The sequence below is a fragment of the Macaca mulatta genome, chromosome 4, assembly GCF_049350105.2.
Source record: "Macaca mulatta isolate MMU2019108-1 chromosome 4, T2T-MMU8v2.0, whole genome shotgun sequence".
Classification (NCBI taxonomy): domain Eukaryota; kingdom Metazoa; phylum Chordata; class Mammalia; order Primates; family Cercopithecidae; genus Macaca; species Macaca mulatta.
In genome coordinates, this window is record NC_133409.1 from 121493554 (window position 1) to 121506028 (window position 12475).

The 12475-nt window shown below is 35.1% G+C and overlaps 1 protein-coding gene across 2 annotated transcripts in view; it reads left to right on the top strand.

Annotated features, from left to right (window-relative positions):
- The window catches only part of EYS (EGF-like photoreceptor maintenance factor), a 1786799-nt gene that overhangs the window by 1508864 nt on the left and 265460 nt on the right, over positions 1-12475 (top strand). For both annotated transcript variants that reach the window (XM_078001263.1, XM_078001264.1), the window contains exon 32: positions 762-982. In XM_078001263.1, the coding sequence (XP_077857389.1) occupies positions 762-982 (221 nt within the window). The remainder of the gene's footprint in view (positions 1-761; positions 983-12475) is intronic.

Consider the following 12475-nt stretch of genomic DNA (forward strand, 5'->3'; position numbering starts at 1 on the left):
CTGTAGGGTTCTTTCCATATGATGACTTGAGAAAGATCTGTTTAATGCCCCTCAACTCATTTTTGGTAAGGTGTTGGCAATATTTGATGTTCCTTAGCCCATAGATGCATCACCCTGATCTCTGCCTTTTTGTTCACATGGCAATCTCCCTGTGTGCCAGTTGGTCTGTATCCAGCCTTCTTTATAAAAGTCCTAAAAAAGACTATTGTCCTTATAAAAGTCCTTATAAATGTCCAAAAGATCCTATGGATTATAGGTTTGTCTTATTCCAGTATTGACCTCATACTAACGAATTACATCTGCAATGACACTATTTTTAATTAAAGTCACACTCTGAGGTACTAGGGATTAGAACTTCAATATATGAATTTTGAGGGAAAACAATTCAACCCCTAACAACAATTAGTTAACATGGCTTTATTTTCTTATTTAGTTATTATTTGGGAATGTTCACACTAAAATGCAAACACATCAGCTCGAAAAATCATTTCAAAGTAATCAATCAGCGAGTTTTACTGAGTGTCTAATTTTCTGCTAAATATTATTAGATATTGTTAGAGATAAAAAAAGAGATATAAAAAAGAACCATTTTCTAAAAGTCTATCTCCCCACCTAGTAGAAGTGACAAAACTAACCAACAGCAGCAACCTGTTTTACACTGAAAAACACGTTAAAACACATCTAATTACAGAATCAAACATCCTACATCTTTTCCACATAATCTGACAACACCCTATTTTTTGTTGTTACTTTTTCTACAGGTATATTTTGAATCAATGTTCCTTGGTCATATTCCTGAAAATGTTCAAATTCATAAGAAAGCAGGTTCTGTTTATGGATTCAGGGGCTGCATTCTAGACCTTCAAATAAACAACAAAGAATTCTTTATCATCGATGAAGCACGACGTGGAAAGAATATCGAGAACTGCCATGTCCCTTGGTGTGCTCATCATCTGTGCCGCAACAATGGCACCTGCCTCAGGTCAGTACTAGACTCCTGATTCCCAACCTACACTGCATGACTCCAAATTCTTAAAACAATAAGAGCCAGCAGCATTGTCCTCTGAGAGAGGGAAAAGACAAGTCCAGGACTCTCAAGTTTTTCTATGTATCACCTAGACTATGCACACATGTGGTATATTCTTGTTTTTCCAAAGAAATGTACATATTGTAACTCAAGTGACAAGAGATTCTCAGACTCTGACAATAACTAGGTAACTAGACCTGGTTTTGGCAATTTCAAATGCATCCACATTTTTATCTAGGTGTTCCAGCTTTTTATAAATATGAATGAAAGGCTATTATTCATTGGTGATGATTTTGATATATTTATTAATTTTTATATTTGTTTTTTATTCATCTGCCAAAAAAGAATCTGCTTAGATTGCTAAGATTAGAGATGAAGAAAAAATTATATCTGTTTTCTCTTTTTATTTGCAATCCTATATCTTTTTGCTTCTTGAAGCAGATTTATCATGCTTATAAACTTAAGAAGATTTTAATTAAAATTAATTTTGCTCCACTTAAATGTCTTAACTGAATCAACCCTGAGGGAGTCTCATTTGAACAGTGTAAAACATATTCCCAATTTTCTTCTGTCATCTGAGAATTCTTTATTTTGGGGCTACAAATAATTACAGAATGGAAGCTGAAACAGATACAACTTACAATAATTCAAGTCAAGGAAAAATTGACCAAATCACACAGGAAATATTTTAATTAATTAACCTCAGTATTTTCTTTTTTTTTTTTTTTTTTGAGACGGAGTCTCGCTCTGTCGCCCAGGCTGGAGTGCAGTGGCCGGATCTCAGCTCACTGCAAGCTCCGCCTCCCGGGTTCGGGCCATTCTCCTGTCTCAGCCTCCTGAGTAGCTGGGACTACAGGCGCCCGCCACCTCGCCCGGCTAGTTTTTTGTATTTTTTAGTAGAGACGGGGTTTCACCATGTTAGCCAGGATGGTCTCGATCTCCTGACCTAGTGATCCGCCCGTCTCGGCCTCCCAAAGTGCTGGGATTACAGGCTTGAGCCACCGCGCCCGGCCCAACCTCAGTATTTTCAAGGGGCAAGTTATCAAGCAGTCAATAATGACTCCATAAAAGTAAATATCTCCACACATAGTGTAGAAAAGAGAGAAATTTTATCAATAAAAACAGGATTAAAAATGGTAGACAGAAACAAGCTCTGATAGTGATCGCTAGAATAGAAAATTTTAAAAAAGAGGGAGAGAGAAAGAACCAAATCGCAAAGACAAGAAACAGAGGACTGGACAGGTATGATAAAATCAAGGTGATGTATTTACCAATCGCAGAATGACAGTAATAAATTTGGAAAAAAAAAAAAAAAAAAAAAAGCATGGTTAGTGGAAGAGAGAGTTTCTTAGAGTGTCTAGAATTTGGCTTCTGATTCACTGTGTAAGTATGCGACTTACACAGTGAATTTATACAGATTTATACATTGGTACAATAACAACAGCAACATAGACCTATTGAACATAAGTACCACAGATACAGATTTAAAGAACTAAAAGAGAGTAAATCTGGGGGCTGAGAGTGAAGATATCTCCTTGACTATCATCACTTTCCTCAAGGCTTTACTCAACAAGTATTTTGCTTTATAATGGACCCACTAATACCCAATTGTTTTTCAAAATCTAATAATGCAAAAATAATTTAGCAAGGCAACCTTCAGAATCCTGCAAAAGGACTTGCAATTCTGTTGAATTAAGCAAAACAGAAACAAGAAAAAACTTCTCTACTGACGTTGCTAATGTCTGAAATATTTGTGTCATTCAACCTAAGTAAATATTTTCCATGAGGCTTTATTACTGATGAAATTACAGAAGTGACGAGAACTGTGTTTTCTCCCTCCCTATATGTGGTGAACACACTCTCCTATGGCCCTGCAGTCCCCCTCCTGTTGTTCATGCCTTTGTGTGATCTTCCCTCCTTGACTGTGGATGAGACCTGTGACTTGCTTTTAACCAACAGACTATCCAATAAACTAAGGTGATGAGATGTCACTTCCAGGATTAGACTACATAGAAGTGTAAGCTGTAAGTTACAAAGAGATTACAAAGAGATTATCTCTTTTGCTGCCTTTGAGGAAGCAAACAGCAGTTTGGGGAAGGCCCACATGACAAGGCACTGAGGCAGCCTCCAGCCAATAAGAAGCAAGGAGTTGAGGGTGTCCCTTGGCTGACAACCAGCAAATATTGAATCCCTCATTCTTACAACTGTGAAGAATTGAATTTTACCACCAACCACATGAGCTTGACAATGGGCCCTTTCCCCAATCAAGACTTGAGATAAGACCCCCAACCTAGCCAATACCTTTACTGCAATGTGAGATTCTTATGCAGAAGACCCAGTGAATCCATGCCCAAACTTGGCTCTTGGAAACTGTGAGTTAACTGTTAGTATGTTCTTTTAAGCTGCTAAGTTGGTGTTAATATTGTTATTCAGGAATAGAAAACTAATACACTCTCATTTCCTGGAAAAGTGTCTAACATTACCAACTCAGAAAAATTGGTAAAGATAAGGTTTATTTTAGAACATTAACTTTCTGATATTTTGTAAGCCAAGTACATGTTAAATAAAGTAAACCTCTTATCTGCATGAATTAAAGAACATCACATTAATTCCAATCTCAGTTATTTAATATGTATTTGAAAATAACAATAAAGATAATCATCCTAACAGGATATATATAAGCAATCCTAGATTTATTTATACTTTATATATTGATTCTCTTAGACTTATTCCAACAAACACTGCCTGAGAGCCAACTAAGAGCCAAGGTATATGTAAATCAAAGACGTATATTCAAAAAACATAAAGAGTTTTTATTCTAGTGTGGAAGCTCTATCAGCTCTTCAGGACTTAAGGTAAATTTTCCCACAAAACAAATTGTATCTGTCAGTCTTCATCATGTACATTATCTCGCCTTCCATACTCATTTCTAAATCTTTCAACCTCTCAACCACAACTCCAGAGAAATCTACTGGAATGTCAACTGATTAGGCATGCACTATTTAAAGACTTGCAGATCTGTATGTCCCTTTATATTGCTGGCCAAATGGAGATGTAGCAGTTGTGTATCATTAAGTATAACACTTATTCACATCTTATGAACAACATGCTTTCTATCTTGATTGCCAGTGCTCAACTCCTGTAAACTACTACTTACACCGTTGCATATAGGACATGCTGCTCCATAGCAGCTATGACTTATATTCCCACAATCACCTTGTGTACTCCAACACATGATACACTGGAGTTGGCCAGTTCCAGAATAACAATTTTTTTTTTTTTACCTCTTGAAAATATCCAAAAAGAGATGCCTATAGTATATCAGAAGTTTAATATAAGAGAACAGACAGCTATAGGACCACGGAGGAGATTACCAGAATAAGAATACTGTCTTCCCACCAATACCCAACCCTACAGCTAGCACTCCGGCAGTCTGTGCAGTAATCCAAAAAGGAGAACCAGAAAATGTACTGAAGAGGAACGTAGACTCCCAATGAGACCATAAGCAGTTTCAGCTCATTAAGAAGAACACGTTTCAAAGAGGTAGGACACAGAGGGCTGTCACCATGACTAACTTTCTCCCTCAACAGATGCATACTCACACTTGGCATACACAGAGCAGTGTAGAGTCTTCCAAGAAAGAAATTTAGAGAAACCCTGTGCTACCGAGTGAGCCCATTCTGATTTTGACAAAATGGATCTGAACTGACTTCATGATTTTGGTAACTCACTTCCTGTCTATGTTGTTAGCCAAAGCCAAAGGTTCTTTTTCTTTCTGCTGCCACATCATAAAGTGGATTTCTCCAAAATCTTCTAAACTCTCTTCCAGTCCTTCTCACCCTTTGGCTTTGTTTTTTTCCCCTCAGTCCATGCCATGTGACCTGATCTCACTCCTGAGCCCATCTAGGCAGCGTTCTAAACTTCCCTTGTCTTTCCTCCTATTTTCTCAGAAGAGAAAATTGGATGCAAGACAGCTTTCAAAATAGCAGATCAATTTCAATAAGATGTGTTAATATTCAGCCTTTCTGGATTCAGGGAGGATGGACAAGATGGCCTGATGAAATTGTTTATAGGCTTATACGTTATATTACTTTACTTTCAAAGTAATAGACTGTTTATGTTCAGAATAAAAGAATGATTATTACAGAGACAGGAAGAAAACCCTTTTACCTCTCTGCTTGCTCCTCTCAAAATACGCAGATACTGATGTTTTAATACTGTAGCATGTATGCATAAAGTTTTTACTTTGAAATACACATAACAATTCCTCATCACAGTTTAATCGTTCTGGGCCAGGACTCTAATCGAAAGGTTGGGGAATGTTTCCTAATGGGGTATATGAGAACCTTAAGAAAGAGAGATTTTTCAACACACACACACACACACACACACACACACACACGGGCATTCTAATCTGTATCTCCTGAAAACACACGCCTATTTTCCCCGATAAGTAAAGAATAATAGTGTTACAATATGAGATAACCCCTAAAGAAACCAGCTCTCTACGCAAGAGTGGGGTAGTGAATGAACAGAGTTTCAGAGCCATAGAGTTAGACCTTAGGGTTCACAAAATGAAATGCTGTTACAATGGATATTTGTAAGCAAAATCATCACTAATTTTTGTACCTTGGTTGATCTAATTTACTGCCATAAAGTGCTGTTCCTACACTCTCTACAAATGTAATCTGCTTAGAAGACAAATTTCATGTTGAAAAGTATTAAGGAAAGTAACACTTCAGCAGCTTTACTGAGCAAATGTCATTCTGCTTTGAGTACCATCACAAGTTTCTGGACAGTGTCCAATCTTTTTTCATTTTGTTATAAATCTGTACTAGAATTTTCAAACCCCTGTGGTTGCTCATTTCAGAGAAATCCAAATTGCATGTAGTGAAATTCAGTTTAGAAAGTGATACAGAAGGGTTATTCTGAGTATCCAAATCTCTATGGACTTAAAACAAGCTGTTTCCAAAAGGGCATAGGAAGGTTAGTAAATTAAACGATAATATTTAAATCACTTTACCCTTTCTGAGCCATATGTTTTTAAATAAGTTAAACTGTAATTAAAAGGAACATCAGGTTTGGGAATATACCCTATATAACCACGACACTAGAAACTTACATCACTGACATTACAGTAAATAATTATTGAGACGTTAATTTTAAATTTATTCTTAATTTTACCAGGACCTAAGCACATATAAATGTATTTTATCATCATTGAAAGTCAATAATTTCCACATCTCAATGAATCTGCTTTCTATGCTTCTAACTGTTCTCATAGTTTTTATTCATCACTAACCAATGCTATCCTCCATGTTCCAAGGCAGAGGCTAGCAAACATGTTCTGTGATGGGCCGGATAGCAAATAACAGAATTTGTATTGCAATAACTTAACTCTCCTATTGTAGCAGGAATGCAGCCACTGACAAAATGTAAACAAATGGATATGACTGTGTTGTGACAAAATGTAAACAAATGTAAACAAATGCATATGACTGCAGTCACTGACAAAATGTAAACAAATGGATATGACTGTGTTGTGTTCCAATAAAACTTTATTTACCAAAATAGGTGACTGGCAGGATTTAGCAAAAGGTCACCATTTGCATACCACTGCACTAGGGCAACAAATGGATAAATTAGTGTTATTCAACTAATTGAGCTAGACTAAAGAAATCAAACCCAATTCAAATGAATAATGTTTTCATATTAAGTAAGCTTCAAACAGGGTACGTATTTGTTTAGCATTCGGAAATTATTATTCTCAGTATCCCATGTGAACAGAGGTGAGTTTCTTTCCTTTATTCTTTACTTTTAATCCATCTTTCCCTATTATCTCATTTTGTAGACTTTTTTTAACATTAGTAGAAAGAAGGCAGTTTTTTTGTGATTACTGGGGTTTTTAGTTTCCAACTCATTTAGCGCTTCAAAATGAGGTAGGAGTCATAAATCTAATTTGAAATTGCAATAGTAAGAACTGATATCCGGTTAAAGACAGGATATCAGGTCTTAGCTTTTCCATTTGTTCTGTAATAAGTTGCAACCCCTCACAAAATTTTTGCTTGTCTTCATTGTCATTTCACAATGTCATGTAGCTAGGAATAACCTGCTGAGATCTTTTAGTTTTTACTCTGTATCTAGTCCAGATTACCCCTAATCTAGCTCAGCAGTCTACCCTATTCTTCTAAATACCACAGGAAAAAAGAGCCTATTTCAGATCAATTTCTTATCACACATTTAGACTAATGACATTTTCAAATATTTAACCCTTCTTCTTAACTGCTACACTTCTGTCTGTAGTCCATATCTTTGAAATTGTACATAGGATTTAAGTGTCCCTTGTACTAGAAGATTACTTTATATTTAGTTAGATTATTCTCAACTGTAAAAGTTTACCAGTGAACCTCCAAACATCTCCCACTCTAGGCAGCCGTTGTTGCTAGAGAAACAGCGGGGGGAATTGCTAACCAGGTTTTGGGTAAGAATTTAGAAGCATATATGATTTCATAGTTTTCGCTCTCTTTCTCATCGTGTTAACTAATTGAGTATTTAAAGTGTTTTCTACATAATTCATTCACTAAAATCAGTCTCTACGGTATCAAAAGAATGTTTTCTTCTTTCATTGATGGTGTACATACTCTGTAGGTCTCCACTTTATTTTCCCTTACTGGAATATCATACAGGTTCCAGAGCCTTCTATGTATGTTCACATATTAAATCATCTGGTTCAGACTGCACTAATTCAAAACTTCTATCTCATATCCAATTTAGTGGTCATCAGCCCCATGTCAGGTTGGACAAACTTCAAGTTCCAGAATTTAGAGTGGGGAAGGAATGTAATGCATTCTTGATTTCTTTCTATCCCTCTTCTGTTTCTAGTTTCTCCAGTTTTGGGTCTGGCTTGGGGCAGGAGGGATTTGACTGAAAAATATTGAAAGGTTTTCTTATGAACTGGTGCCATTATGGTTCTGTATTGATTTTCTACTCCCTGACACACAAACTCAGTGCTGTATCTCTTGTCAGATACATGCAGGAGTCCTCATCAAGCCTTGCTCCAAGGGCCACTCTATGGTTGCCTGAGGGGAGAAATGTTCTCTGGTTTGTTTCTCTCCGCCTAGTCCTTCACAGCTCCTTGCCTGCTGACATCCCCTCACCCAGTAGCAGAGCTGGCTTACCTCGAAGCTAATGAAGTTTAAGAGGCCCTCAACCTTGCACATGTCTTTCTGAGACTGGGAGTTGCTAGGAATTGCAACAATTTCTCACAATTTCCTTTGGGAAGGGAAAGCAAGTTCAATCAGGAAACATCTCCATATAAGTTCTAGTATTTGATAGCACAAGAGTGTAAAAATATTAGTTATTGATAAATTATTCGTTATCAATAATTTATTGCATGTTTCAAAATAGCTAAAATATAAGATTTGGAATGTTCTCGACACAAATTATAAATGTTTGAAGTGATGGTTATTCCAAGTATGCTAATTTGATAATCACACATTGTATGCCTGTATCAAAATATCACATGTACCTCATAAATATGTAAAATTATTATTGTACATAATCTGTATTATATATAGATTACTGTATATGTACAGTAATATATAGTAATATTTAGCCCTTTACATAATTGTGTATCCATTTTTAAAACTATAGTACAATAGGAAGCTAAATTGAGTAATAATAAAACTCTGGTCTCCTAAAAAAAAAAAAAAAAAACTATAGTACAATTAAAAAGAGAGTTCAGAGAAAGAGACCTGAATCTCCAAATACTAATGTAATTTGCTGTTATTTTCTTATTCTAAGTAAATAGTAACTTTTATGTATAATTTTTCATTTGAATCTGTAAAAATTTTTTGGTTGTAAAAGATCATAAAATTATATGAGCTTCAGGCCCAACAAAATCTAAACTCCCCTTTACAATTCTCTAAGACAGGATTCCAGCAAGATAATTCAAGCCCAATGTCAAAGTTTAATTTTCAAAAAGTTATAAACATGATTTTTATACAATTGTATAAACCACATACCAAAGATTCATTTAGCTCCTATACAAAGCAACCAGCATGAAGGTAACGTTGGTTCAAGAAGAATTCAAGAGGCTAAGCTTTTATAGGCACTGAAAGGATGCTAAAATAAAATTGCCAGATTTAGAGACAAAACTAGTTAATATTCCACAGGGCAATAAAATGTAATTTTGTGATATTTTCTACCAGTCTGTATTCATTTGTGTCTCCATCAAACCACAACCTACAAGTTAGCATGTAACTTCACAGAGTCCTGGTCTAATTAATAGTATTAATAACGCTAATGCACTTCATAACAATGTTTCAGTCAACGACAGACCAAATAGATGATGGTGGTCTCATAGGATTGTAATGGAGCTGAAAAGTTCCTATTTTCTGGTGATGTTGTGGCTATTATAGCATCATAGCACAGTTAATTTTGTTTTTATAAATTTAGTGTAGACTAAGTGCATGGTATTGATAAAGTTTGTGGTAATATACAGTAGTATTTTAGCCTTTTACTTTCATTCACCACTCACTCACTGATTCACCCAGGGCAACCTCCAGTCCTGTAAGCTCCTTTCATGATAAGTACCCTATATAGGCATACTATTTTTCTTTTCTTTTATACTGTATTTTTACACATCTTTTATATGTTTAGATACACAAATACCACTGTGTTACAATTGCCTACAGTATTCAGTACATGTTTTGGTACTACATGCTGTACAGAGCTGTATTACAGCTTAGGAGCAATAGGCCATACTGTATAGCCTAGGTGGATCGTAAGCTGTGCTATCTAGGTTTGTATAACGACACTCTATGATGCTTGCACAATGATGAAATCACCTAATAAGGCATTTCTCAGAAGTGTTATTGAGTGACATATAACTGTAAATAGTGAGCCAAATAAAAGTTCACCATCTAGAGAATTACATAATCCTTAAGCAGGCCCATTAGACAATGCTCTGGTGTGATATTACAAGAACACGCAACTCTGCTTTTGTATTATTACTAAGTTTTGAATCTTTTCTGAACACCAGACACTTTTTGCATTACCAGAAGATAGGAGTTCCAGCTGCTTCAGTGTAACCCTCTGCTGTCCTTAATGTTTAACAAGAAAAGGTCGTGATAAGCAAAAAAGTACCTATGCAAATATACACATACTATTAGAAAAGAAGAAAAGGAGAAACAGGCATGTTTTGGCTCACTGTTACTTAGACAAAAAGCAATGCATCGCAACAAAAAATGTTGGTAATTGTTTTCTGGTTTTTTCTTTTTTCTAGAACATCCATGTTTAGAAATTATTTTGATCTAAATCTGTCTGATTAAAATAGGATATGTGTCCTTAATACCATCAATCTGTCCCTTCTTTTATACTATGAGTGCTGTAGAGCCTCGTTTGTGTTAAGCAGTGTAATGATCATGCGATTCATAAACATAAATAAGACATGGAAACCTTTTCCACATATAACTTTGTTTATGATAATCTCAAGTTTGTAAAACATTAAGGCATGCAGAACAAATTGTGTTTTTCCATTTATACACATAAAGTGCAAGCTTAGGTTAAAACAGCCTAGGTTTCACAATTTCTATTGTTTATCTTTTTTTGTCTCATTTCTTTCCCCCATTCTACAAGTGCCAGGTCTTGTGAAAATGGATTGATGTGAGGTCATTTATTCTTGGTTGGAGAGTGTGACTGAAGCTGCAGGGTTTTTAGTTGCTTATAAAAGTGGATCACATATTTGGAAAGCATAACTCTTACCAATGTAAGTGTCACCAGCTCTTGGTAAAGTACAAATGCAGTTTAAATTGATTTTCTAACCACTTTTATTACTGCCATCCTTGAGTGTAGCAACAAGGGCTGGGCATTTGTTTTCACAGAGCAGAAGGCATTTATTAATAGATCCTCGGCAAATCAGAGTTGTATTAAAGTCATGATTACAATTGTATTTTAATAAGAACAAAGATTAAATATGAAGAAATTGTGTTTCTTATAACAAATTTGAAAAGCCTCAAAGAGTTAAAATTTCAAGGTTTGACCAATGGAAAAGACCACTATCAAATTGCACACATATTTTTATATCATATTTATGCAGCAAGGTCAAATAAGTAGCGGGAAAAAAAATCTCATCTTCAATTTTCTCTACCCTTAGGTAATAATACATGGAGAACTCATTTACCCTGATTGATCTTCCTGGGCATAAGAGACTTCTCTGGCTTAAATCCCATCTGAAAACCCTTTTCTCTCCTTTCTTAACGGAATGCTAATAGTATCTCTCCCTCACTCTCTTCTTCAAAGAACAAGCACGCTAAATGTGACTTGCTAATATGTTTTTTTTTTTTACTGTTTTGCTTTCCTTCAAAAACTATTTATTAATGAGTTTTTTTAAAGTAGGAAAAGATGTGTTAAAATCTGTTTATTTTGTAAGTAGAAGCATTTATTTTTGTTTTACCACTTACAGATTGAATTCATGCACCCAAAAAAAATGCATAAAGATGGCAAATTGTGTTAACCACTATGATTTTTACATATAATTAAACATGCCACTGTTAAAATTGTGTGACAAGCTTGACAAACAAAATGAAAACAGAGCAAAGTCAAAGGTGGAACAAAATGTGAGATATTCAGAATCCGTTGGCTTTTGGTTTACAAAATGCTTAAAAACAAGTTTAAGTGATTAATTTAGAAAGAAAACAAACCAATCCTATTGGTTGAGTAGTAAACAAACTTCACAAGCCTTACATGTTTTTCCTGGCCCATTTGCTGGTAGATATTGTAGCTTAAGAAAACTGCTTAACCTTTTATTATAGAAAACTAAAGTAAAAATTGTTCCCACCTGCCTACCTAAACCTCCAGTGGTTTGAAGCCAAAAGTTAAAACTTGGTAGACTTGAGAGTATATACACTACATGGGAAAACACTGGAAAATAAATCTGGGTATTGTTTACTGACAGTAAAATGCAGTCATGGCTTTAAGCAAGTACTGACTAGATATGACCACCACTAACTGACATTGATCTAATAATTAGCAAGTGTTGTCTGTGCCGAGATATGCATAGTCGCATTGTTCTCATACGAATTTATCTTAAAATGATGTTACTACTTAAAATATCTTTATAACATAGTTTTACATTTTTATTTCAAAAATGATAAAATGGAGTATAAATGAATTAAGAGATTGGTTCAAATTGACACTAATAATAAAGATAGGATAAATTCTAATTTTTTAGACTTTAATTCAATGCTCTCTATCTTAGGATCTGAAATATAAATCAAGCATTTATTTCATCACAAATAATAAAGGTTAGTTCTCTTCTTGTAAATTTGTTTAAATTCCTTGTAGATTCTGGGCACAAAGAAGACATTTATGCGGCCAACAAACATGTGAAAAAATGCTCATCATCACTGGTCATCAGAGAAATGCAAATCAAAACCACAATGAGAT